At 38.2% G+C, this 23,761-nt stretch overlaps 1 protein-coding gene and 1 long non-coding RNA gene across 3 annotated transcripts in view; one reads left to right on the top strand and one right to left on the bottom strand.

Annotated features, from left to right (window-relative positions):
- Positions 1–1,457, bottom strand: part of LOC107081751 — a 149,950-nt gene extending 148,493 nt beyond the window's left edge. Inside the window, exon 1 of one of the 2 annotated variants that reach the window (XR_001481109.1) lies at positions 1,216–1,457. This is a non-coding gene — a long non-coding RNA (uncharacterized LOC107081751). The remainder of the gene's footprint in view (positions 1–1,215) is intronic. The other variant, XR_001481108.1, reaches the window with a different exon arrangement.
- Positions 1,458–6,155: 4,698 nt separating this feature from the next.
- The window catches only part of fancl (Fanconi anemia complementation group L), a 28,167-nt gene continuing 10,561 nt past the window's right edge, over positions 6,156–23,761 (top strand). Inside the window, exons 1-7 of the mRNA XM_015370003.1 lie at positions 6,156–6,431; positions 7,769–7,827; positions 7,952–8,012; positions 8,416–8,472; positions 8,690–8,787; positions 15,330–15,426; positions 19,221–19,289. Of these exons, the coding sequence (XP_015225489.1) occupies positions 6,345–6,431; positions 7,769–7,827; positions 7,952–8,012; positions 8,416–8,472; positions 8,690–8,787; positions 15,330–15,426; positions 19,221–19,289 (528 nt within the window). The 5' untranslated portion in view covers positions 6,156–6,344. The remainder of the gene's footprint in view (positions 6,432–7,768; positions 7,828–7,951; positions 8,013–8,415; positions 8,473–8,689; positions 8,788–15,329; positions 15,427–19,220; positions 19,290–23,761) is intronic.

Genomic DNA, 23,761 nt, shown 5'->3' with positions numbered 1-23,761 from the left:
TATATATATATATATATATATATATATATATATACATCCATAAGTGAGAAATAAAAAGTCTTCTTTTGTTTGTTTTTCGTTATGCTTAGAAAATAGTCCAAGAGGAGCTTATTATGTCTTAGTAAATATTCCTGTCGGGAAGTAAGTTTGCAAACTGATTAAAAGAAGAAGAAAAAAAAACATAAATCAACCAAATCTAATATAGACAGGCAGGAAAGTCACCCCCTTCCTGCAATCCCATAAACTCCTGTCATACAGCAAGTTAAAGCTATACAGTATATAAGGCCTGTAATCCTGTAGGGCCAAGCTTTTATAAAGAGACATATATGTAAATAATCTGTCTTTACACAGCAAGGGTTCAGGCAATTTATGCAGAAATGGATACTCCTCATGCAGAAATTTGATTGTCTAATTTTGGGAACAAATTTGCTTAATTGGGGTAGTTTGCAAGAAATATCACAAAGATGACAAAACAAAAATCACAGTGAATATAAATGCTCCAAACCTTTCTATCTTTCTTTTTTAAATAATACATGAATTCTGAATAAAACTTTCAATAATATAAAGGATTAAACTCATGCTCTACAACTGGGGATGCATTCCACATTTGCATGTGAGGGCAGTGGATCAACTAAGGTCGCAGAGAAAAAGGCGTCCCTTTATCTTTTCAGACGCATGCAAAAACACAACGAGAATAAAACGGGGGGGAAATAAGAAGGAGATAAAAAGCCATGTCGGACAAGGCTTCTGCTTCCTTCTTAGAGAGAGGGAGAGAAAGGGAGAGAGAAAGAGAGAGAGGCAGAGACGGAGGGAGCAGGACCCACACGGCGTGGTTCCAGCCAATTGCGTTCCAGAGAAGTGACCATGGCCAGTGATAAACAAAGCGCCATAGATCACTCCTCCTGCAGACGGAGCCCGGCACCGGAGGCGACGGAAGGCAGAGCGCTGGGTCAGACAGCGAGGAGAGAGGACGCGTCTGCCCCTCTGTTAAGACTCTCACCATTCAGTTTGATGCCCTTTTTTCCCACCACCGGAATGCCATGAAAGCCCGGCTGCAGATTGGCTCTCAGTGGCGAGAAGGAGCAAAGCGAAGCCACGGCGACAACACGTGAGGGAGTCGCGGAGCTGATGCACCATAAAGAGATAAATCCTTAAGAAAATAATCCAAATAAGTCTGATTCCCTTAAAAATAAAAAAGGGACTTTCAGCACTTACCCACTCCCAGGGACAGGACTCAGATTGAGTCTTCATTCGAGCCCAGTGTGCGTCACAGAAACATCAGATATTCCTCCAAAACAGATGCGCAAAGATGGAGCAGTGAGGTTCTCCCTCTTTTGTTTGTCAGCCTGCCTTGCTATTTTTTTTTTTCTCTGTTTGCATCAGCTGGCTCTTTACAGCTTTGAAGCAGGTGGATGACAAAAACATCAATCTCTCCAGGCACATTGTGTGGCACCATGCACGCCTTGACGCACTCCCCTCACCAGTTCCATACAGTATAATCACACATTGTATTCTCTGCTCACAGCTTCACCAATACACTCGGGTGCAAACAGAAAGTGAAGGACAAGTGTGCTATACTGTGGATTTTCTTTTGTTATGGTCAATTTTCTCCGGGTTAGAACAGATATTTGTTTATACTGAAAGTTAAACAAGCAGGTTAAAAGTAGACATTTGACTTAAAAGTCAGCATATAGGTCATCAAATTACTTTTAAAGGCACACCAGTTTACCTGCTTGTTAAAACAAGCAGGAAATCAGCCAATCATATGGCAGCAACTCATTGCATTTAGACACCTGGATGTCTTGGTGGCAAATTTATGGAAGTTTAAACTGAAAAATGTGAAAGAAAGGGGATCCATGAGAAAGGATGCATATTTTTTGGTTTCACAAAGACATTATTTTCCAAATTGACCTGCATGGAGTTTAATTTAAATCCTTTATTTTATTTTTTTAAAAGTGTCCTGTCTGGCGATGTGGCAATAAGAATAATTCTCTAGATGCCAAAAAGAGCCCAACAGATTTTACTTTCACAAGTGGAGCAGTACGGCTATCTCCATAGTGTTCCACTTCATTTATGCATATAAATTACTTTATTATAATTATGCGGGAGTTTTACGGATTATATGTACACTGCAATATAGGTAGAACAGGAAAGGGAAAACAAAAAAAGGAGAAAAGACGAAATAAAGAGGAGATAAAAGGGAGATGATAAAACATTTTTAGTCTGCTTCATCACCTGCAAAGAGATGTAAAAAGAACAGCACAACCAATGAACATGGTACGAGACATACAATAAAGTAACAAGGTGTTTCTTTACTTAAATCCATTATTAGATTAAATGTTTTGTATCAATCGCAGACGACAAAGTCAACAGCAGCTCAAATAATCTCATGATCTCCCTATTTATGCAAAAAAAAAAAAAGAACTTAGAACTCACAGTTGAACCTTAAAGCAGATGGACCCCCACACTCCTTCTGTCTGCTAAGAACAGGACGCTACAATTCATACATGTGCAAATACTAGAAAAGATAAGCATTACCTGGTCCAATCACTCTTTGTCTTTTGCACACAGTAAGCTGCTCTGCCTGGCATTAACAGTTAAGGTTGTTGGTATAGTTCAAAGTGTTTTAAGAGGAGTTTCTGCTAATTTATCAATGGACATTATAACCTTACTGTACTTGTAATAAAAAGATGCCACCTTACAGTGAGTGTCATGATTTTGGCACTGATGATTGGCTTTTTGGTTTAGTTCATCCACCTGTCTAGCTCCGCCCAGTTTTAATTGTCATCATTCAGATCCACCGGTTCCAGTTCCTATTTAAACTGCTTGGTCCCAACCATCAGTGCCAGATTATTGGAGCCTTAGATGAGAGTTCTTTAGCATACCCAGTGTGTTATTCTGATAGTCTGATCCTGATTATGTTCTTTTCCTGGACTTCTGAGCTTGCCTGCCCCAAATCTGATCTGTTTCGCCTACGCTGTCTTCGGACTTCCATTGGATTCTGCCTGCTAACGACCTTGGATCTGTCACCTGACCCCGGCTTTAATTTTCCTTTAGTACCTCTTCTCTGATCAACTGCCCTGTACGTCTGCTTCCTTATTGACACCGGCTTTGGATTCTCCTTCCAGATAGTCCTCCTCTTCCTTGTCTGCTGGCATCTGCTCATAGGTCTGCTCTGCAGCACCTTTGGCTTCTACTTCTGAACCTCTCTGGGTGGCTTCTGCTGCCTACTGTGGAAAACCATCCGTCTGGATTCCACTCCTTCCTCTGGTCCTGGACTGAACTTAAAAACCAAGTTCGTGACTCAAATGCTCGCTATCGTTCCTTGTCAAAGTTATGTGGTTACTAACCTGTGTTTGTCCCTCTACAGGGTTTCCAGTCACCTAGTACAGGCTAATGAGTCACTGATCCCTGAGCAGTTAATAAATGGTCTTTAGAAATCACTTTAGCCTATTTGCCTGAATTCTGGGTCCAACGTTCAGAGTCTTGACAGTGAGTTTGCTGAAAATAAATATTAATAACTGAAAAAGTAAAGCGTTAATCTAAGCTGTACTTTGTTTTAGCAGAATACAAAAGCGTAAACTGAAAATCTTAATATTAGTGGATACAATTTGCAAATTTGGATCATCAGCAATTTCATATTTAGCATTCTTTTTTTTTTCTCAGCGTCTCTTTTTAATGCTGAGGTACCTCATTTAGGCCTGCCCTTTTCTTAATAAAACCATTTGAAAATATATCATATAGAGATTTATATTTTATATTAGATTTGATTTCATGTAAATATAGATATATCTTTTAGATAAGTAAATAAATTCTCAGAAAAACGAAATCTAAATTCTACTTTTTCAGTTTTTAAAATAAATTGCTTTCTAGGACGGAAAGTATGGAAGCCTGTTCCCATCACTCAAAAGGAAAAAACCAAAAAACAATTATTTTATAAACATGACTTAACTATTTCATAATTATAGATATTGTCTCATTATTATGATATACTCTCATAATTGTGAAGCAGTATCTCATCAGGTAGTATCCCATGCTTTTGAGATGGCTAAAACAATATGAAAAAGTATCTCATTATCATGAGATAGTGTTTCATTATTTTGATAAACCCATAATTGCAAAAAGATAGCCAAGTCATAAAAATTAGATTTACACTTTTATATCATATTGGAGGAAATGGGCTTCCATAGGAAAATTATTTATGCATCATGACAGATATTTTCTAATAGCTTATAAAACTGATTATTTTTGTAGATTGTTGTAGATTTAACTATTTAATTAATGCCCTGCCATGCAAAAATGCAGGCTCAAAAATGATAAGAGGAAAAGTAAAAACTGACCCTCATCTTTGAATTAATTTGCAATATTCCCAAGGTGGTACTAGAAAGTAATAGTTTTATACTGAGATTTGCTGCCTACACCAAGGAGTAACAATTCGAAAGTTAACCAAAAGGCAGTATGGTGTTACATTATGCCAGGTGTAAGACATTTACTCCCAAAAGTTACTTATACTGTAATGTAGTTAATAGCTTCAGTGCCAGCTCCCTTTTAAAAAATATATTTCCTTTGCTGTTGTTTCCACATATTAGCGAACAAAAGCTTGAGTTTTTGAAATTCTTTTCTCATGCTTTGTAAGTCAGTGAGATGGTGAGTTAGTAGGTAGTGGTAAGGTGGGGGTGAAATTAAGCCTGGGGTGAGCTTTGAGTCCCTTCTTGTTTGCTCTGGAGATGGACATGTGGATACAGGAGATCAACCAAAAGTCTAAGTGGATTATAGATTCGGCTGATGACACTGTGATCCACAAGGAGAGGAAGAGCATGTGAAGGGGAGCTGGGACAGGTGAACCCATATGCTGCAGAGCATAGTAATGAAAGTCAGCTGGAGAAAAGCAAGAGAGAGAAAGAGAGAGTGAGAAAGGAAAAGACAAATCAGAGAGAGTGACTACAACTGAATGCAGGATAATGCACCATTATTGTAAAGATTGATTAGAATATGTTCACAAAATTAAAATCATCAATTTTACCACAAGATAAAACAAATTTAAAAATTTGTTGTCATTTTTTTTTAAAGATGTAACAGATCACTTTAAAACATTTTAATAATATCAGGTTGCCTCAGCCTAAAAAGGGGTATTTGGCATCTAAAGGCACTGGTTCTGTTGTCTGCCAGTATAGCTTGATGGTTAAATGTCTATTCCAGGTCAAATAGAGCATTCCCTGGGGTTGCTTAGAAATTTGGTGCTCACTGACAAACTCCCAGTTTAAATTCGCTATGGCTGCTGCTACATATATAAATTAAGTGAATCAACCAAAGGAATTTAATGAAAACTAGACCGTATTTGTCACAATAGACTTATACTCATGGTGACTGGTGTAAAGATAAATATAGACATCACTTTGGTATCACTTTGTCTGTGACAGTTCCTAAAGTTGTGTAGAATTATGCTGGTCTCATAATTACAACTTATTTAATTGAATATTTACATTTTTTTTCTGTTTTCACTGACAGCTTTTTCTCTATGGAAATGATCCACTGGTTAGTTCAGTCATTTCTTATATGCCACCTACTGCATGATTATGTGACTACAATAGAAATTATTGCAATTTTGTTTGTTTTTAATTGTAAACAGCCTGAATTAAGGTGATATTATAATTACCTTGATTTTTCTTGAGTTATTGGCTCCAGACTGGGTTTAGAATAAGAAAAGGGTTGTAATTTAGTTTTAAAGAAATTAAATAAATTGAAATTTCTAAAAAACCAAAAAATAATAAATTTTTGAACACACTGAAATTGTATGATTTGCTTGACTTTTTCAACTGTTTAACTAAAACACAGTGATAAATGTTTCTGCGGGTGTAAGGATCAAACGAACTGCAATAAATCAGCATGAATTTGAATGAATTTTCAATGGGTGGATATAATGCCTTCTATTATGAGGTAATTCTCAAAACTAATTTAACTGGAAATAACAGGTGCTGCAACAGGAAACAGTGCATTGCTTTCTTTAGCACAAAGAAATTCTAAATCATTACTATATGTACTGATATAAATGGTCCATACTAAAACAAAAACATTTTTTAGGAAATTCCGATATTTTTTTGAAGTCCGTAAAGGCAGCAGGGTGACGTCAACTGTTTTGCTTTTGGTAGCGGGAAGCGGAAACGTCTTTCTGTTCGGCCTTTCATGAGTGTGTACTTTTAACAGCACACAACAGATGAACCCATTTCGGTTCCAGAGTATATTAATGTATAAAGTTTCATTTTAACCCCAAAAAGGAAGAATTTGTGAACTTTGCGTGGAAGTCCTCGAAACCTTTTCTTCAACAGCTGAATGTTTCGACTGCAATGGAGAGGTTATTAATAAGAGACAACCCGCTGCTTTTACCTTTAAACAAGGAGAAAACGGTCTACGACGGATTTATAACCCTTCAGGTAGGGTTTATTCGTATGTATGTAGTTCCATCTCTTATGTTTAAAAGCGAATGCCCACACGCATAAAAAAAATCCTGTCAGTTTGCATACACTGATAGAAATAGGACGTTTTACAGTTCTGCAGGTTTCTCCTGTGTTGTTTACACCTGTTTTATTTATCTAATTAAGTCACTAAGCTGCAACCAGGAGGATTAGGGCCACTGAAGAAATAAAAAGGGTTAACTGATTTCTAAATTTTATTTCACTATATTCATGAGAAAAAAAGACAGAATTCTGGCTTTAATCTAAGAGTTCTGACTTAATTCTCAGAATTCAGTTTTTTTTTTTTTTTGCAATTCTGATTTAAATCTCAGAATTATTACTTTTTTTTCAGAATTCTGACTTAAATCTCAGAATTCTGACTTTAAACTCAGAATTCTCAGAACAAAATTGTGACTTTTTTCCCCATAATTCGGACTTTAATCTCAGAATTCTGACTTTTTTCTAAGAATTCTGACTGTTTTCTCACAATTCTGACTTAAATCTCAGAATTCTGACTTTAATCTCAGAATTCTGAATTTTTTTTTTTCAGAATTCTGAATTAAATCTCAGAATTCTGACTTAAATCTCAGAATTCTGACTTTAATATCACAATTCTGATTTTTTTGCAAAGGAGCTGCAGAGATGATCAGCTCAAGTAGGAGTATCTTTAAATGTCATAGTAAATGTTGGCCATGTATTCTATGGATATGTTATTTATGTACAGATAGAAAGCCTTAGCCTTCTTGCCTGCAGTTTGCTAAATATAATGCATTAGACCCCACCCGAACAAAAAAAAAACCACACACACAAAAAAAAAAAAACACGGTGTCACCCTGAACACATCATGCCAGCAACATGTCCTCAGAAGACCTTTCTTGAAAATGGAAGAGAAAATTGGTCAGAGGCAGTCCTGTACAAAACACCTGTTTGGATTGGGGCAGCAGTTCTGCAAATGTTTAGATCAACAAAGTCCAGACTTTAATACAGTTCCAAAACTGGAAAATCTATTCTTATAATGTTCACCCTACGAGCTTCCTGATGTGCATAGATTCCTAGAGCTTCCTGATGTGCATAGATTAGGAAACTCAGACATAAGGGGTTCAGTGAAAGGAAATCCTACCAAGGCTTTGGCCATGGGGTTTAACACAAATGCTGACTGCACTTTTCAGATTTTTTTCTATTGTAAAAAAAGAAATCATGTCTTTGTGTTCTTCTATTAAACAAAATCCCTATAAATTGTAGCAAGATTGAAAAATAAACAAAACGACTCTAAGATGTGTTATTACTTCTTTAAGGGAATGTGTGTTTTTCTCCAGGAAAGAGACTTCAGGATTAGAATTATTCTCCCTCCAGACCTCCAACTAAGGAAAGCCAGGTATGAATGACGTCACCTTCATTTGGTAATAACTGTATTAAAACCAAGCATGGATTCATATGCAGTGTTTCCTTTCTAAGTCTAACCAAAGACGACGTATTTGCTCCTAACTTTGTCTCTGCAGGCTGCACTGCTGCTGGCAGCTAAAACACCTGTTGCGTGAATATGAGCACATAGTGAAGCAGGTAAATGTGTAATCAGTTGCTCTTGGCATCACAGTATCAACTGAAACCTTGTGTCTGTCATCTCTGATTAATATTTTGTCATTTCCTTTGTATTTATCGCCATGTCATGTTGCCTTCTTTTTGCCCTTCTATTTTTTCCCCCCTCTGTGTAATTAACGTTGCCTGGAAAATGTCCGCATTTGTTACGTGGGTCCCTCAGGGTTATTTGGATGAGATTGATATTTCACCCTGGGCTGCAAAGTTCATTATTTTCCCAGCCTTTAAGCTATCATTAATTATTTAAGCAGGTGGCAGCACACATTAATCACAAACACAGTGTTTGATTTGAATGGCTGACTGAAGGAAAGAAAAAATAGATAGTGCCACTTCATTATACCTTCATTCAAGGATGTCTTTTACACAGAGGCTGCTGCAGTCGACCGATCTCAACAGTTTCATTCTGGAGTTGAAGACTATCCTGGTAAGGATGAGGATGACTTGTTTATAAAATCATCAGCAACAGATGCTCCCCTCTGACCTTGGAGGATCTTAATAATATTATTAAACATTCCTATGAGCATTCAATTGAGAAAGTAGTTGGATAAAACTGTCTTTATTGAAGTTTGGCCTTTGCAGAAATGATATTGTTGAATAGGTTTGAAGTGGTGTGATTTTCTCCTTTTACACGTGTGTTGCAGGAAGTGGCTCTAAGCCGATGTCCCGAGGGTCGCTCCATCCCGCCTCCTCGATATTATTCCCAGCTTATCTCAGAGATGGAGGCTCTTGGATGGGATAAGTGAGTATAGAAACATTATTAAAAGGACATTAGCACTGCAAAAAAAAAAAGCACACATCACTGCATGTTCCTTAAAAACATATATATTGCTTCAAGGTACTTTAAAGAAAAAAAGGCAACTTTAAACCAGTTTCATCCAGTCACACAGACATACTCCAGGTCAATAACATACATTGCTAAGTGATTAGTTATCAAACACAGCAGTCTTATTCAGTTTATTATTCAAATGACTTACATGTAGCCACAGTGGAAAGGGAACCCTCCCCCCTTAACGGGACCAACCTCATGAGCCACAACTGACTGAGGCTTTGAGGAGACAGAGCATGCAGATAAACACTGATCCAGGTGTACTTTCTTACCCCATTTACACTTGAAAAACTGTGCCGAAACCGGTCCGAGCTCAGTAACTGAGATAACTTATCGTGTGTAAATGGAAAGCAAACTGAACTGAACCGAGCTAGACACAACCGAACCGAGCTAACTCCAGACCAGTTCCAGAGGTGGGCTCGGCTCGGTTTTTCCCTGGCTCGGTTCTCTGATAACAAGAGTGCATGAGAAGAACGCTTCATCTCCGTCTAGCTGCACATCCCAATTCACACTCCATTTCAGTAGTTGGCGGTAATGCCCCTCCAGAAGTTGCTTGCCAACCAACACAAAACAGAAGAAGAAGAACAACATTAAACAACAATTGCAATCTTCTCCACGCAACATTTTGATTACCTTGGGCGTTTCTCAATATGCGTTCTTGAGCGTTCTCTTGTGCTTGTGTACTCGTGGCACGTCATCAGCCTCAGCCCGAGTACCGTTCCAATTCTCGAGAACGCCAGATCGAGAACGCATCAAATCCCCGGATGTTGTTCTCACCCCGCCCTCTTTATCGAGCATGCATCAGAGCAGACTTGTGCGTACTTCAGACTGACTGCTTCCCCAGAATGCCCCGCGGCCGCAGCTTGATTCGAGACAGCGCTCACAGTGTTAAGTTAAACATTCCCTTTTCTGCTGCTGTTGTTCTTCAAAAGTACGTTTTGAAATCGTTTGAGGCGATAACATTATACATTTAAGCCTCCCTGTGTGGCCTGTTTACAGAGTTAGTGCGAAATTAAAAAAAAAAGTCCGACGTTGAGCGGACCAGAGTGACCAGCAGACCTACGAGGGTAACCGCAGCCAGGGCTAAATTTACCCCGTCTGTAGTGCACTTCTCTCGGTCTAGTTATGTGTGAACTACCGCTCATTCTGATGGCGGTTTTTTGCGGTTCGGTAATTTTTTAAAATGTTTTTTAAGCTTTATAAATTAAAAATATTGTTTTCAAAATGTTTTGTGTAGGGGATAAATAGTTTTGACTGTTAAAGAAATGCTAAACAACGTTGCATGTGATGACGTCACGAGTACGCTTCTGCTCCAATACACATACGTGCTTGCGTGCTCGCGTTCTCCTCAAGTCCGATCTTCCAGCGTTCACGAGAACGCGAGTACGTACTCGCGTTCTCGTGAATTTAGAAACGCCCCTTGATTCCCTCCTTCTTCGTCTTCTTCTTGTGTTTTATGGCGGTTGGCAAACAACCTTCGGTTGGCAAACAACCTTCAATACTGGCAGTAATACCGCAGATCGTCACTAGGAGGCGAGGAATCGAGGAACCAAGATAGCGTGATGTGTAAACGGTCGTCAGAACCAAGCTCGGCCTGGTTAACTGATCCGAGCTCGGACCGGTCTCGGCATGGATCGGTTTTTCAAGGGTAGTGTAAATGGGGTATCTATGTTAATTAGAATAAAGGCTATGGAAACTGTTTTTAAACACTGTTCTGTGTTTGTAAAAAAAAAAAAAGGAAAGGGTTGTTTTTGGTTCCAGTCAAGTACAGTGATACCATGGTCTTTAAAGTATCAGGGCTTTTTGCTGCGGCATAGCCGTGTTCAGGGGCTGAATAATTTCATTATCTGGTAGCATAGGGAAGCATGAGGTGCTGTAACATTTGCAGCTGCCTTGACTTTGGACTCAGGGGCTGAAATGTAAATATATTGATGTAATTTTTGAAAACTTAGAAAGCACTTTAATAATCTATGTATTTTTTCTGTTTTGGTTTCATAACAAATATAAACCCAGGATATCCTGTAATTTTAATAAAAAAAAAATAATGTTTCTATCAACATAGTTTTATTGATAAAGCTGCTTTTAGCTGCATTATTTTACTTTACATTGATGTTCTGATGTACCTACAAGTTCTGATGTACCTACGGTACATAATGACCTATTGCTACTGTATTATAACAGGTTTAAGGTTTTATTGAGCTGTTCAGTTTCTAGAAAGAAGAAGAAGGAAAAAAAACATCTATTTAGAATAGCCTCAGGGTGTCTCAATAATTGCAATGTGTCCCAATAATCCCATACCCATTCAAAAACCGATTATCAAAAATATTTGAATAATTATAAACTTATCAATGTAATAACCAAACATTTTTCCACTTATATATCTGTGAAATATTACAATTAAAATCAGAGTCGCTCAGATCAACCGTCTCAAGTTCCACTGAATTACTTTGTTAATTTCTTCTGTAGAGAACTATTGTTTCTAACAGACTAAACTGAGTAATAGTGAAACAGTTTTTTTTTTCCATAATGAACAGCATGTTAACATGGTTCCATTTCCTACTTACATGGTCCCAGGACACCATGGACGTAATTTGTCTGTGGAATTGCTTGCTGATGGAGCATATACTGTTAAGTGATCCCAATATCAGCTCTTTGTTTTTCTCTCTTTTAAGAAACTGACTCTGTATCAACAATGGAGGGAAAAGTTACAAACACATTACTTCTTAAGTTTCTTGTTTATTCCCCAGAGGAAAGATCAAGTTGGTATGTAGGAAATCTCCACGAATTCACAGCTAAATAGAGCAATCTTTTTTTTCCCCTCACCCATAGCTTTCAGTAACATACCACTACATTAGCGAGAGGTTCTTAATGACTTCCTTATTTTTAGTTATTGAGTTACAGTTAAATCCAGGTCGCCTTTAATAAAGCTCAGCTCTCATGCGCTGACAGGCAAAGCTAACACTGTCGTCAGGAGAAAGCAGTTAGCAGGAAGATATGTGTTCTCCCTCAGCTCGGATTAATCCTTGACTACCACACTCATTTTCCACTTTCCTATTAATGACCACGACTGCAATTATGATATTAGCAAAATGCAAATGGTTCTAATTGAAGACTCTCAGGTCTTAATAGGGTATGGGGGGGTGAAGGTATGCTTAATGCTAGAAATGGGACTGACATCATTTTCTGTGCGGTGTTACGGTTAGAAAGCATTATACACAGCGGGCCTCAATCTCCAAAGCACTCGAGATTTGCTTAGCGTCTTAATTGGTATGTGCCGTGCTAATAGCCACTGGGGGTTTCAGCTGTAATTCTGTCTGCTGATTGGACCAGGTAAAGTGAGTCTTCTCTTCCCCCTTCACGTGTCTCTGTTTGGCATTTCATAGTGTGGTCATCTTGTTAGAAAAACCTGCAGTGAAAAATACATTAATTAATTGAAAATGGGGTCAAGTAGGTCAGCTTCTATCTCTTGGTTCCACCAAAAATGGGGCCCTGATGGCTTGTGGGCTCATTATTGGCACAGCTGGTGCTCTGTGTTGACAACCTGTTGGAGAACATGCAGAGCTTCATGTCCTCTGATTGCAGTGTTATCACTCGTCACACTGTGTTGGTGGTTTTTAGAGGCCCCCCAACAGCAAAGCTCTGCTGGCCCTGCTAGGCCCACCGCTGAGGGCTTCAGCTCACACTTCTATTGTTCATCTTTGTTTTTCTTACATTATTAGGCCAGCTAATAAATGACTCCCCCAAACCTGTAATATAGAAGTGATCACTAATAGGATTGGGAATTCCCATGCTACATTCTGTAAGTAATGAAGTTGTCCCGCGTACACACTAACTCTACAAACCCGACATATGAATCTTTATGCTGCGTGAACTAGTGTGTAGTTCTTGTGCACTATATTTCTACACACCGCAGCTCTCTCTTCCCATTCTGCATGTCTATTTTGTGATACGACATCACAGAATGATCTCACTTTTCATAAATCCCGTGGTTAACATGCACATGGTGCAATCATAGCATGGTGTAGATGTGCCTCACATTGCTGCAGAGTTGCAGATGAGATGGTGTCATCAGTCGTCCTCAGGAGAGGTCCGACTATCATGCTGATTCCATCAGGGCTAAGCGGGGTGGCAGCAAGCCCCTGGAATCTAGGCCGGGAGGCCCTGAAATGGAAAGATGGAAATGCATGTTTTTCATACAATTGTTTACTAAGGGGCATGAGATTTATTTTTTTATTTGTTTAAACTGTTCTTTTTTTAAAGGTGTAATTATTGATTGTGAAGGCAAAACACTGGCTCAAAATTATTTTGTGATTAGACATAAATAAAAGAAAAAAGAAAAAAGGAGGGAAAGGGAGCATCCTTAGAGGAGAACAGATCTACATTGAATGTGGAATGTAGTGCTGTATCAGCCTATAAGTTGACCTATAAGATGGGCAGGAGTTTTAATGCTGGTAGACACCAATTCAGCCCAAAAATGTGTTACGTTTAAGAGGTTTGACGTTAGTTTTTTTTTTTTATTATTGCATTTTTTAGAAAGTTATTATTCTTTACAGGTGTCCAAGTTTTAGCCATGTATCACTTCATCAGGTAGTCTATCATCTCCATGTTTCTATTTGCTTTGTGTAAGGCTAGGATGTGATTTAACATCAAAACACAGCCGTGCTTCAAGGTTTACATACCCACCCAATAAATATCTGTCTCGACATTCTTCATAAAACCTGAAGCTGAAAGCCTCAGAAAATTAGCAAACTAAGCTGAAATGCTGAGATTGTGGCAGAAAACAGATCAGTTTAAATGTGATCTTCCACCCTCTGTCAGGAGCGGACATCTTGGCCGCTTTTCATCTGAGGCTTGTTGATCGCTATAAAGGCATTTGGTCGAGGTTCTATGGGACATTTACCCTAAATTAGGTTTCTATGTATATATATGTGATCAAATGCAGCTGATTTGGTCTTATAGAATTAAATTCACAATAAGTTTGAGACATCCAAAGCATGATCGAACAATTGGACAAAGAATGGGTAGAAAGCTAAGATCCTAAATAACAAAGACTTCTCTCAAATGTATTGATGGTCTGCAATAAAATCCAACGGTGCACCTTTGTTTTTACAATTAGGGGACTTTCTTCAACCAAAGAAAAAAAAAAAGGTTTAATTAAATCATGTAAAAATTTTGACAACAATTTATGAAGGTACTGTAACTGTGGCTATTTGCTATGAAATACAGCTTTTGGCTCCTTTTGCCATTCTGCTGTTTTATTAATAATAATATTTACTTGGAAGTCATATGAAGAAGAAAAACTGCCATACTGTAATTGGCTCTGCTGCAGATTTTAGATTTGGCATTGGTTTCTTAAAAATCTGGCTGGCAAGCTCTTAAAATGTTCTCGTTTATGGTCGTTTTAGTCCCAACAAAATGTCCTGAACATGAAAGGAATGTCTCCTCACTAAGTTTTACAAAGAATAATACTTGCTGGTTTATACCTCCTAGCATCATTCTAACATTGTTAGAATATATCTTGAAGAACAATTTGCCTGTCGTTGACGCTGTCAGGATGAAGCTGTTTGCTTTCAAAGTGTTGATGTGGCTTTTGAGAACTGTTGCCCTTCTCTGTGGCTTTGAGTGCAAACGTGTGGGAGAACAGACAGTTTTTATGAGCTGTGCCCGAATGGCCAGCATCTCCCATCATTCCATCACTTCCCTAAGTGTGTGTCCGAACATTTATCTCTAGCTCCTCCTATAAATCTCGTTTCGATATACAGCTCTGTCATTTTCCTCACAGAGCCTCCACTATAATGTCCTGTAAATCTGGACAGCGGTTGTTTGGGACCTTTTTCTGAGATCAGGCCTCAGTAGAGCAGAGGTAGACTTCTGATTGGTTATAACTAGTTAAAACGATCCCTGTGCCATAAATCTAACAGCAGTGTTGGCGATTAGTCACACCAACTCAACATTTTGTCCTTAGCCCCTCAATAAATTATAATTAGCACATGAAAGAGAATCTGATTTATAGGGCGACTCAAATTTAAAGTCAGCCAGAGACGCATTATTTTCTGACAGTTTAAGTCCTCTTTTATAAATGCAACAGCCGCTGTGATGTAGTGTTAATTTGTTTCTTGGCAAAGTGCTGGTTCTAGTGGCCTATTCAATCATTGGCATTGCTGTCTGGAGAAGTATGGGATTTAATTTTTTTTTAGGTCTGGATAAAAGTGGAAAAATAGAAAGTCCTTACCAGGTTGGTTTCAGCTTTTTTTTTTTTTTTTTGCTTTTCTAAAACAAAATTGCCTTTCCTGTGATCAAAAATAACTTCATATGACTAAGCTTTTCTCTTTCATGCTTTTTCACCACAATTACCTGGCCTCACCTCGCAAGCTGGGCCGCTGTCTTTTAAAATCCACCTCAATTGTGGGGTATCTGGGGCAGAGAAGGTATAATTCTGCTCTGTTCCTCCTCAGGATGCTTTTCATTGACATGGACTTCCAAACACTGAAACTGGGTGCTGAGGACTCCTCTGGCAGGCAGCACGTTCTCACTGTTAAACTCAAAGCAAAGGTGAGCCACTAAATGCAACAATCACAGGAACTTTACAGCAACTTGATCACAGTCGCTCCATGAATTGTTCATCATCCAGTGAAATACTGCATGGTGACCTGTGGTGAGTTCAAATCACAACAGGCCAACGTCTCCAAAACTGCGTACAGAGAAACATTCATTTAGATGATGGCAAATCTGTGATTTACATCTGTGGCGCTAAATGTAGGTCAGACTGGAAAGGATGTGGAGAGAGATGATGACCTGCTGTGACTGAGATGTAGCTCAGATAATGTATCTCTTTACTAACCTCAGCAGGATGATAGAACCTTCCTGTGTGCACAGAGAAAACCAATAAATTTACAATAATCTGCATAGCTGCTGCTGCTAGTCATCGCTTTCATTTCCCATTTAAAGTATTTTATTTACTTTGATTTTGTTGGCTCAAAAGTCAAATGTCCGTCCCTGACCAGGTCACCGGTTGCTGTTTTGATGCATGACTTATGCCAAGCTACAGAAGGAAAATCTTTGGCTTTTTCCATTATCTTAAACCTCAGCCACTGAAAATATGCAGCCTTTATGAGCCTTAGCAGCTGGGAAAATCCATCCAACAGACCATATATGTTATTGGCATTTAGTATTTCTGTACGTTGCGCTTGGAATATAATAAACTATTAAATGTTGCATCCAAACACCCCTTTTCAGTTAAAAATTTTAGATATTTATAGTTGTGATGACTATTGTGGTTTGAGATGTTGAGTATCTCTGAAAGAGACATAAATACTTTGTGTTAGTGGCTTTTCTTTAGAAAAAATCAGCTGATTTAGATTCTAAATTGACTATTTAATCACTCTTTTTTTCTCAGGGATTAAACGTTTTAAATTCAAAAGGTTCCCTTGTTTTTTATTACTTAATGATACAATATTAGATTTCCTTACAGCTGCTGTGAATTGTTCTTTGACTAGGTTAAAAACTTGATTTTAAAAAATTTACAGCTCCTTATTTCATGCATTTAAGCTTACAAAAAAATCTTTCAGGACTTTGAAATAAAGTTTATTTAAAACAAAGATAAAGAAATGCTTTTAAAAAGTTTTCTTTCATCATTGCTCAAAGTCTGGTGTAGGGGCAATGGAAGAAGTTTAGAATGGGCTGCAAAGTGAACATGGTGAGATGGTGCTTACCTAAGCTGGGATGACGTCCACTGGGGATAACTAGGGACTGTGAGACCCCACATTGTGCCCACCTGCCCACCTGGCCCTCCCCAGCCCTCTGGCATCTCCTGGCCTCCAGCTGCCTCCCCCAAATCCAGCGCCAGGTCATTCCTCACCAGACACAGCTTTGGAAGAAGGAATACTGGCATGGAAACATGGAAGCTTGGATGGCTAGGGAGTGAGGGAGGACTGGGAAAGGACAAAGAGTTTTGTGATCCTGAAGGTGAACAGAGAAAAACGGTTACCTCATGTTTACACACCTAAAGTTTTTAATAAACTTCTGCAGTGGTTTTACCTTCTATAACTTTAATGAAGTATAAACGACTGATGTATTCCTAAACAATTTTAAGGAAAGTAGGAAATAGCATTTGACAAATGCCACATATGCTACTAAATTTTGCTGTACATAAAATATTGGAGTGGAGTTGTGCATAGAGCCCATTGTTGTAGTCTGTGATTATTTATACAGCAGTGACTGAGCTGTATAAAGAGTATCTAGGAGCAGAGCCTTCTTCCTTTGAGTTAACAACTTGAATAGACAAAGATTTTCCTTGTGGTTAATGATTAATAACTTCCTTATATACCAATATATATATGCACACTGACTGACCTACTGCCTGAAGACAAATGTCCAGCTTTCCATTTATTTATTTTATGATTATTTGATATGCACATCACATATACATTGGAAAACCACATGTACCGCTTAGGTGTGTTAGCACAAGTGCTAGTTTTCAACACCAGTCCATAGGGAGCTTTGAGAACAAAGTTACCAGTAAACCATTACACAATAAGATTTAAAAAAAATATTTAATAATTTTCAAATTACAAGAGCAGTGGATTAAAGAAGACATTTATACATTAATATTGACAGGCTTGAGTTGAGGGTCTTATTGAGACGTCTGACAAGAAGAGAAGAAAACTGGCAACACTTGATCGTTCACACATTTAAAAGTTAATTTAACAGAACTAAAATGTATGAAGGTTTTGAAAGTAAAACGCTTTGGCTTCTGTATTATGTCACAATGATAACAACTTATAGGTTTCTTGTCCAAGACCTTAGCCGACTTATTAGAATGAGAAAACATTGGATTCAGTGTGTGATAGATGAGAAACGATCATAACATATTTAAAACGAGGTTGAAGGATAACGCAACTTTCTGATACAATGGAAACGGTTCAGATTAGATTGAACCTTTTTGCGTATTTATTTTTTACTTGACTTTGACGTTTTAAATGTTGATAAAACACAATACCAGATATTTGGTGTTGTTTCCTGATGTAACTATTTGAAAGTTAAAATTATCCAGAAAGGTATTATCTGACCTCATTTGCTTTGAGAAAGAAAAATATATTGAAAGAATATTCATATTATATAATGTAGGGAAACAGTCTGATTAATTGTGATTAATCGATTATTGAAATAACCGTCAACTAAAGTAAACGATTAATCATTAACTGGAGTATAGAGACTCTTAAATATGCTTTTAGCTGTCAGAGCAACCCAATTAGAGCAGTAATATCAAAATAGTAAACAATATAAGAACATTTTACATTTAAATTTTTAGTTTCACCTGGTTTAATTTCGTAAAAAATTTTCTTTAAGGAAACTTTTGCTATCCAATTATTAATCGAAAAAAGAATCTACAGATTAAAAAATTTGCAAAATAGTCGTTAGTTGCAGCCCTAATTTAATGTCAAATGTGAATATATAAGCGGATTGGAGATGTGGACTCAGACGTTTGTTATTTTGCCCTGCAAGGCTGTTTTTTTCTGATACATAAATAACTGTCATCAGCATATAGCTGACAGTTGACACGCTGATAGCAAACCAGCAGGTCATTTATATACATTGAATAACAAAGGACCTAATATTGAACCCTGAGGCACCCCCATGTCATTAGGACAGAGCTCAGATTAAACTGCGCCGACCTTAACACACTGCTGCCTTCCTTCTAAATGAGACTAAACCATATAATGGCTGCAGCCGACATCTTAAATTGCTGTAATTTTGATATTAATATGCGATGATCAACTGTATTAAATAATTGTCTTAAAAATACTGCACAAAAAATACGGCCTTTGTCCAGTGAGGTTTTTAGCTTGTTTAGCAGTTAGTTGTTTCTGTGTTGTACTGTTGTTTGAAGCTAAGCTACTGAGGATAAACTTTGTATCTACAGGGAGGATGGATCTAGGCCTGTAGCTACCTGCTAGGTCATTGTCACATCATTTGTCGTTATATCAGCAGTTTTCCAGCTCTGTTGGAATGTGTTTGTCTGTATTAAGGAGTTCACCAAGGGAGTAACAAGATCTAATAAGTTACTCACATGTTGCCAGTTGAGAATTATGGCCTCAGACTTTGCTGAGTTTCTTCTCATTCGAGCCGCTTTTGCTGCAAACTGCATCAGTGTGCCCTAAAGGTCCTGACTCTTGAGTGGAACGATGCTTGGTCAGGGGGTGTCCTTTGCTTTCACGGAATAATGATAAACTTTAATATGCAGTGTTTGGCTAAAAGATAATCAGATTTTAGAAATGCTTTGCTAAAACGAAGTTTGGATGTTTCATAACAGATTTCATAACAGAGTCTCTTTACTACATCCACAGCATCCAACAGAGGCTCCTGACTGTTCAGCTGACCTCCCGATCCCTTTGGCCATCACCTGGACACCTCAGGTACGCACATACACAGATCTCCTCAAAGCTTGCAAAATTAATAAAAGCATAAATATGTTAAATGACATGACTTTGTTTACCATATATTACGAATCAAATGATTTTACATCTTGAGGCAGACAACACAAAGCTGTACATAACAATGTCACCAGGTGACTTTGAACCCATTTAACTGCTAGGTTAATGCATAGAGAAATCAGCGCTCCTTTGGATGTGCCAAAATTTTGCTCAGCTAAGCCAAAACAAAAGTGATCAACAAAGTCTTTGGATCAATGGAAGAGCGCTTCAAAGTTAGCACATGGTTTCAGTTAATATAACTAACTGGCTTAAAATCTGGGTGTCATGATGGATTTCTATCACCTTAAGAGCATTTCTAGGATTAAAGGACTAATGATCAAGCAGGATCCAGAAAAAGGAATTCATGCATTGATCTTTAGTAGAATTGATTACTGCAGAGGTGTCCTCACATGCCTGCCCAAAAGGCAGATCAGACAGCTGCTGGTGATCTAGAACGCTGCTCCCTGCGTCCTCACTAAAACTAAGAAAGTAGAGCACATCTCCCCAGTTCTAATATCCTTCCTCTGACTCCCCGTAATTCAGAGAGTAGACTTTAAAATGCTTCTTGCTTTATAAATCAGTGGATGTCTTAGCACCAAATTAAATTATAGATTTGTTGTCAGTCTACACCTGTCAGGTCTTCTGGCTCAGATCTGTTCTGCAAACCCAGAACCAAACATGAAGAGCAGCTTTTAGTTATTATGCTCCACTAATGTGGAACAAAGTCCCAGAAAACCCTAAAACGTAGCTGCTTGAGCTGGGTTTTGTTGCTTTTTACTGTACTATTTGAAGATTATTATAATTTCAGTTTTTAGTCCAACTCTTCTTCTTTAATTTATCATTAATTGTTTGATTACTCATTTTCTTCTATTCATTATTTTAATTATTCAATTATATTCTCTTTAATTATTCATAGTTATTCATTATTTAAATAACTTTATGCCACTGAAATAAATAAACCTGCGTTAACTAGTCCACTGCTGCGCAGATGCCAATAGGGTGTGATGGTGAAAAGGCTGTAGTCTAAGCCGAGCAAGGCCAGTTGTCCTCCTACTTCCTCAGCCGATTTCATATGCTGCCACTGGGATAATAACCCACCACGATGATTTAACAAATCACTGCTAGATCATAACAGTTAAAGATCTCTGCCATTTTTAAATGCATCAGTCCAGTGAATGGTGTTCGCTGTTAAAATAGGGCCTCACTCTGGAACAGAGTGGACTTAAAATGTTTTTAGATCAACTTATTGCCTCAATAATAATGTTTTTGTGTGTCTTTCCCCACCAGACTATTAAAATGTTATCTGATTCTCTCAAACCCAATATCTTTTATTATCTCATTTCATGAACTGAATGTATTTGTACACCCCTGTAGTTTTCTGAGCCATGTATCGAGCCCTTTTGTGCGAGGAAACTGAAGAGCTCCCGAAAAATCCTTGAATCATTCTGAGTCATAATGTGACGATACGCGCCTCCACCTGCTAGATTAACGCTTTTTCTTTCAGCCCTTCAAATTAAGTCGGCTATAATTGCTGTAAAGGTGCTTTGATGTAGAACCAGCTGTGGGCTCTTTGTATCCCTGTGCTTCCTCGTTATTGTGGTTTGTCGTCTTCCTTCTTTCATCTCTGTCGCTGCCTCCGACTCGGTGTCAGTCTTACTCTCAGACACTATATCGGAGCACTGGACTGGACTGTTCTTTCTGGCGTGTAATAAAGTCCAAAACCTGATTGCAGAGTGAGGAGTGCAGAGCTGAGCTGAAATATGTCATAGACGCTGTTAAAAGAAGCCAGGGAGGCAGAGAGTTGGTGGTTTTTAGGGAAGAGACGCTTGATGTGTGTGTGGGGGTGTGTTAGCTGATACATGGCAGGCGTACAGTGAGGACCAGCTTAGAACAGCGCTACCGTATGGAGCCTGTCTGCCTGCTGGGCCGTTGATGGATCTCTCCCACTCGGCGACATGAAGCGTGTGTGAGTGTGTTTGTGTGTATACATCTATGCGAGTGTGCATGGTTTTAACTGTGCCAAGAGTGTGTTGTGTGTGCGGACTTGTGTGCAGGGGGAAGGGCCTGTCTGTCGGCAGCCCTGACATGTTCATTTGAATGAGTAATTATTGCCTGCTCTGTTACAGGGCCAAGATGTGCCACTCAGTGCATTTGTATGGAACAAGATGTGGAAGGGAAATAAACCTGTGTGTGTGTGTTCATGTCCTTTATCCTTGCAGGTTCTACAGTTTGTCAACCACCAGAAACTGCATATGTGTAGATAAAGATGGCGTATAAACAATTATGCATTAAAGATTCATCTGCAGGATTCCAGTTTAAAAATCTGGAATGGTACCAAATTTGACTTAAGGGCTTAAGCAGGTCTGGATCAGAGCAGGAAAAATCTAGAAAATGATTTGCAGCTCTGTGTTTGATTCCCTGTCCTGCCTTATCCATCAGTTTCCAAACAGCCATCCATCCACCATCAGTAATCTGTCCATGCATTCATCCATGCTTTCATCCATCTGTATTTTAGTCAGTTCATCCATCCACACCTGTTTTATCTGTCCATTCATTTTTTTCACACCCATACATACAAAAAACTTGATGCTCAAAACTGCAGTGTGTTAAAACATTGATCGCTCTAAACTCTTGACATTCTCCCCAAAGTCTAAAAACATCACTAAAATGCTTACCTAAATTAAATTAGAACCATTTGGAGATGAAACACTTAGAAATTATATTCTTTTTCACTTGGAATTTATTTTTATTGTCATTGTATATGGACAGCAAATAATATATGAACAAATGGTCCTATAGATATAATTTAGTATTTTTGAATCATTTGGACAGTTTTCTTTGAGTATGTTTTGGGGTTTTCTCAATCAAATAGAATAGAATTAAATAGAATACCATTTTAATCTCATTCTAAGAAATACAACAAAATACAAAAAATGCCTCCTTAAAAAATGCATCACTGCCAACATAAAGCAGCAAGGATAAAACCAAAAAAAAGCAGACAACTATTCCTTACATTGTGATATTGCTCTAATCCATTTAGACATATTGCAAATTGGATGGGTTTTTTTCCCCAATAGAAGCTCTTCTTGAAAGGGTTGATTCTATTTTTTAAAGCTCTGTTGCTTTTCCCCGATGCTAACAAGTTAAACAGAGCGCGACCTGGATGTGATGTCCTTGATGATGTCATGCACTTTTTGAGGCAGTGGAAACTGTGTAGGTCTTGCAGAGTTTGGAGAGGGCAGCTGATCATCTTTTTAGCAGTTCGAATGAACCTCCGATGCAGAAGGTCCTTTAATGCACACTCACAGGAAGGTGATGGTCAACTTTTATACATTTTTGTATCTTTACCATTGATGCAATTTGGTCCAGGGAAACCATGGATGGATGAATGAAATATATTAAAGGGATTGTCCATCGATAGAAATTAAGCTGAGAATCATTTTTGTGAGGCAGAATAATTAAAATAGTTATTAAAATAAATAAATCTTGACTTTCTGATGTCAAAATGATGACATGATAATTTTTTGGCCTGCTAGTGGGTCACTGAAGCTTTGTAAGTTTTAGGACCCCACTTTATATGATCCATACCATCCACTCATGTACAACTAAACATGCGGTTATAGGAAAGTTTCTCCTTTTCTCTTGATTTGAATACTTTTATGCTTCTTCTGTGATCTTGTTTCCACTGCAAAAGCAAATAAGAAATTAACAGAATTTCAGATGCAAATGAGGAAATTGAGTCAAATATCAGGAACAAGCTGAAAATAACACAGTTATGAATGTTAATGGGTTTTGTGTCAAAATTATAAAATGCAATAACTGATATTCATGTTTCCTAGCTTCTCAGTACATAAGATAATGAAAGTTTCTCTAAAAAAATGTGCTTCTTAGGTTATTGCTGAGAAGATGAATAGCTGAAAAGGGTTAAAAGCAGAGAAACGTAACAGCATCTTCAGCATTTCTGCTCTCAGAGCTGAATAGAGGTCAGGGAGAGACATCATGGATAGATAAAGAGAACTGATTGAGACAGCCAAAGAGCAGCGCTCAGCTCAGACTCAGCTCCTTTTATCCTCTGCTGCAGCCTTCAGCTCTCAGGTTCTTCTCTGATCGAGCAGGAATTTAAGTAACAGCTGAACCGGGCCTCGAGTAGTTATCGTGGGCTCTAACTGTAATCATGGCGCTGGCATTAATTGGGCTGTAATTGCTGAGGCTCTCAGCACCTGGACGAAGCTTAATTGTGTGCACTGTGCTGGCACAATGACCCATAATTTTTGGTTCATTTTTTTCCCCTCATTTTTTTTCGCTCTCATTCCATCTGCATTGCTCTCCTGCACCTCTATCAGCGTCTCTTTCAGTGCTTGTGTTTATATGTGCACGCTTAATGCAGCTTGAGTTGCTGCTGTTTTTAACCGACT

Source organism: Cyprinodon variegatus, unplaced genomic scaffold, assembly GCF_000732505.1.
Source record: "Cyprinodon variegatus isolate N-32 unplaced genomic scaffold, C_variegatus-1.0 Scaffold40, whole genome shotgun sequence".
Lineage (NCBI taxonomy): Eukaryota > Metazoa > Chordata > Actinopteri > Cyprinodontiformes > Cyprinodontidae > Cyprinodon > Cyprinodon variegatus.
Note: the sequence above shows the minus strand (reverse complement) of the source record. Positions and strands in the feature narration are given on the sequence as shown.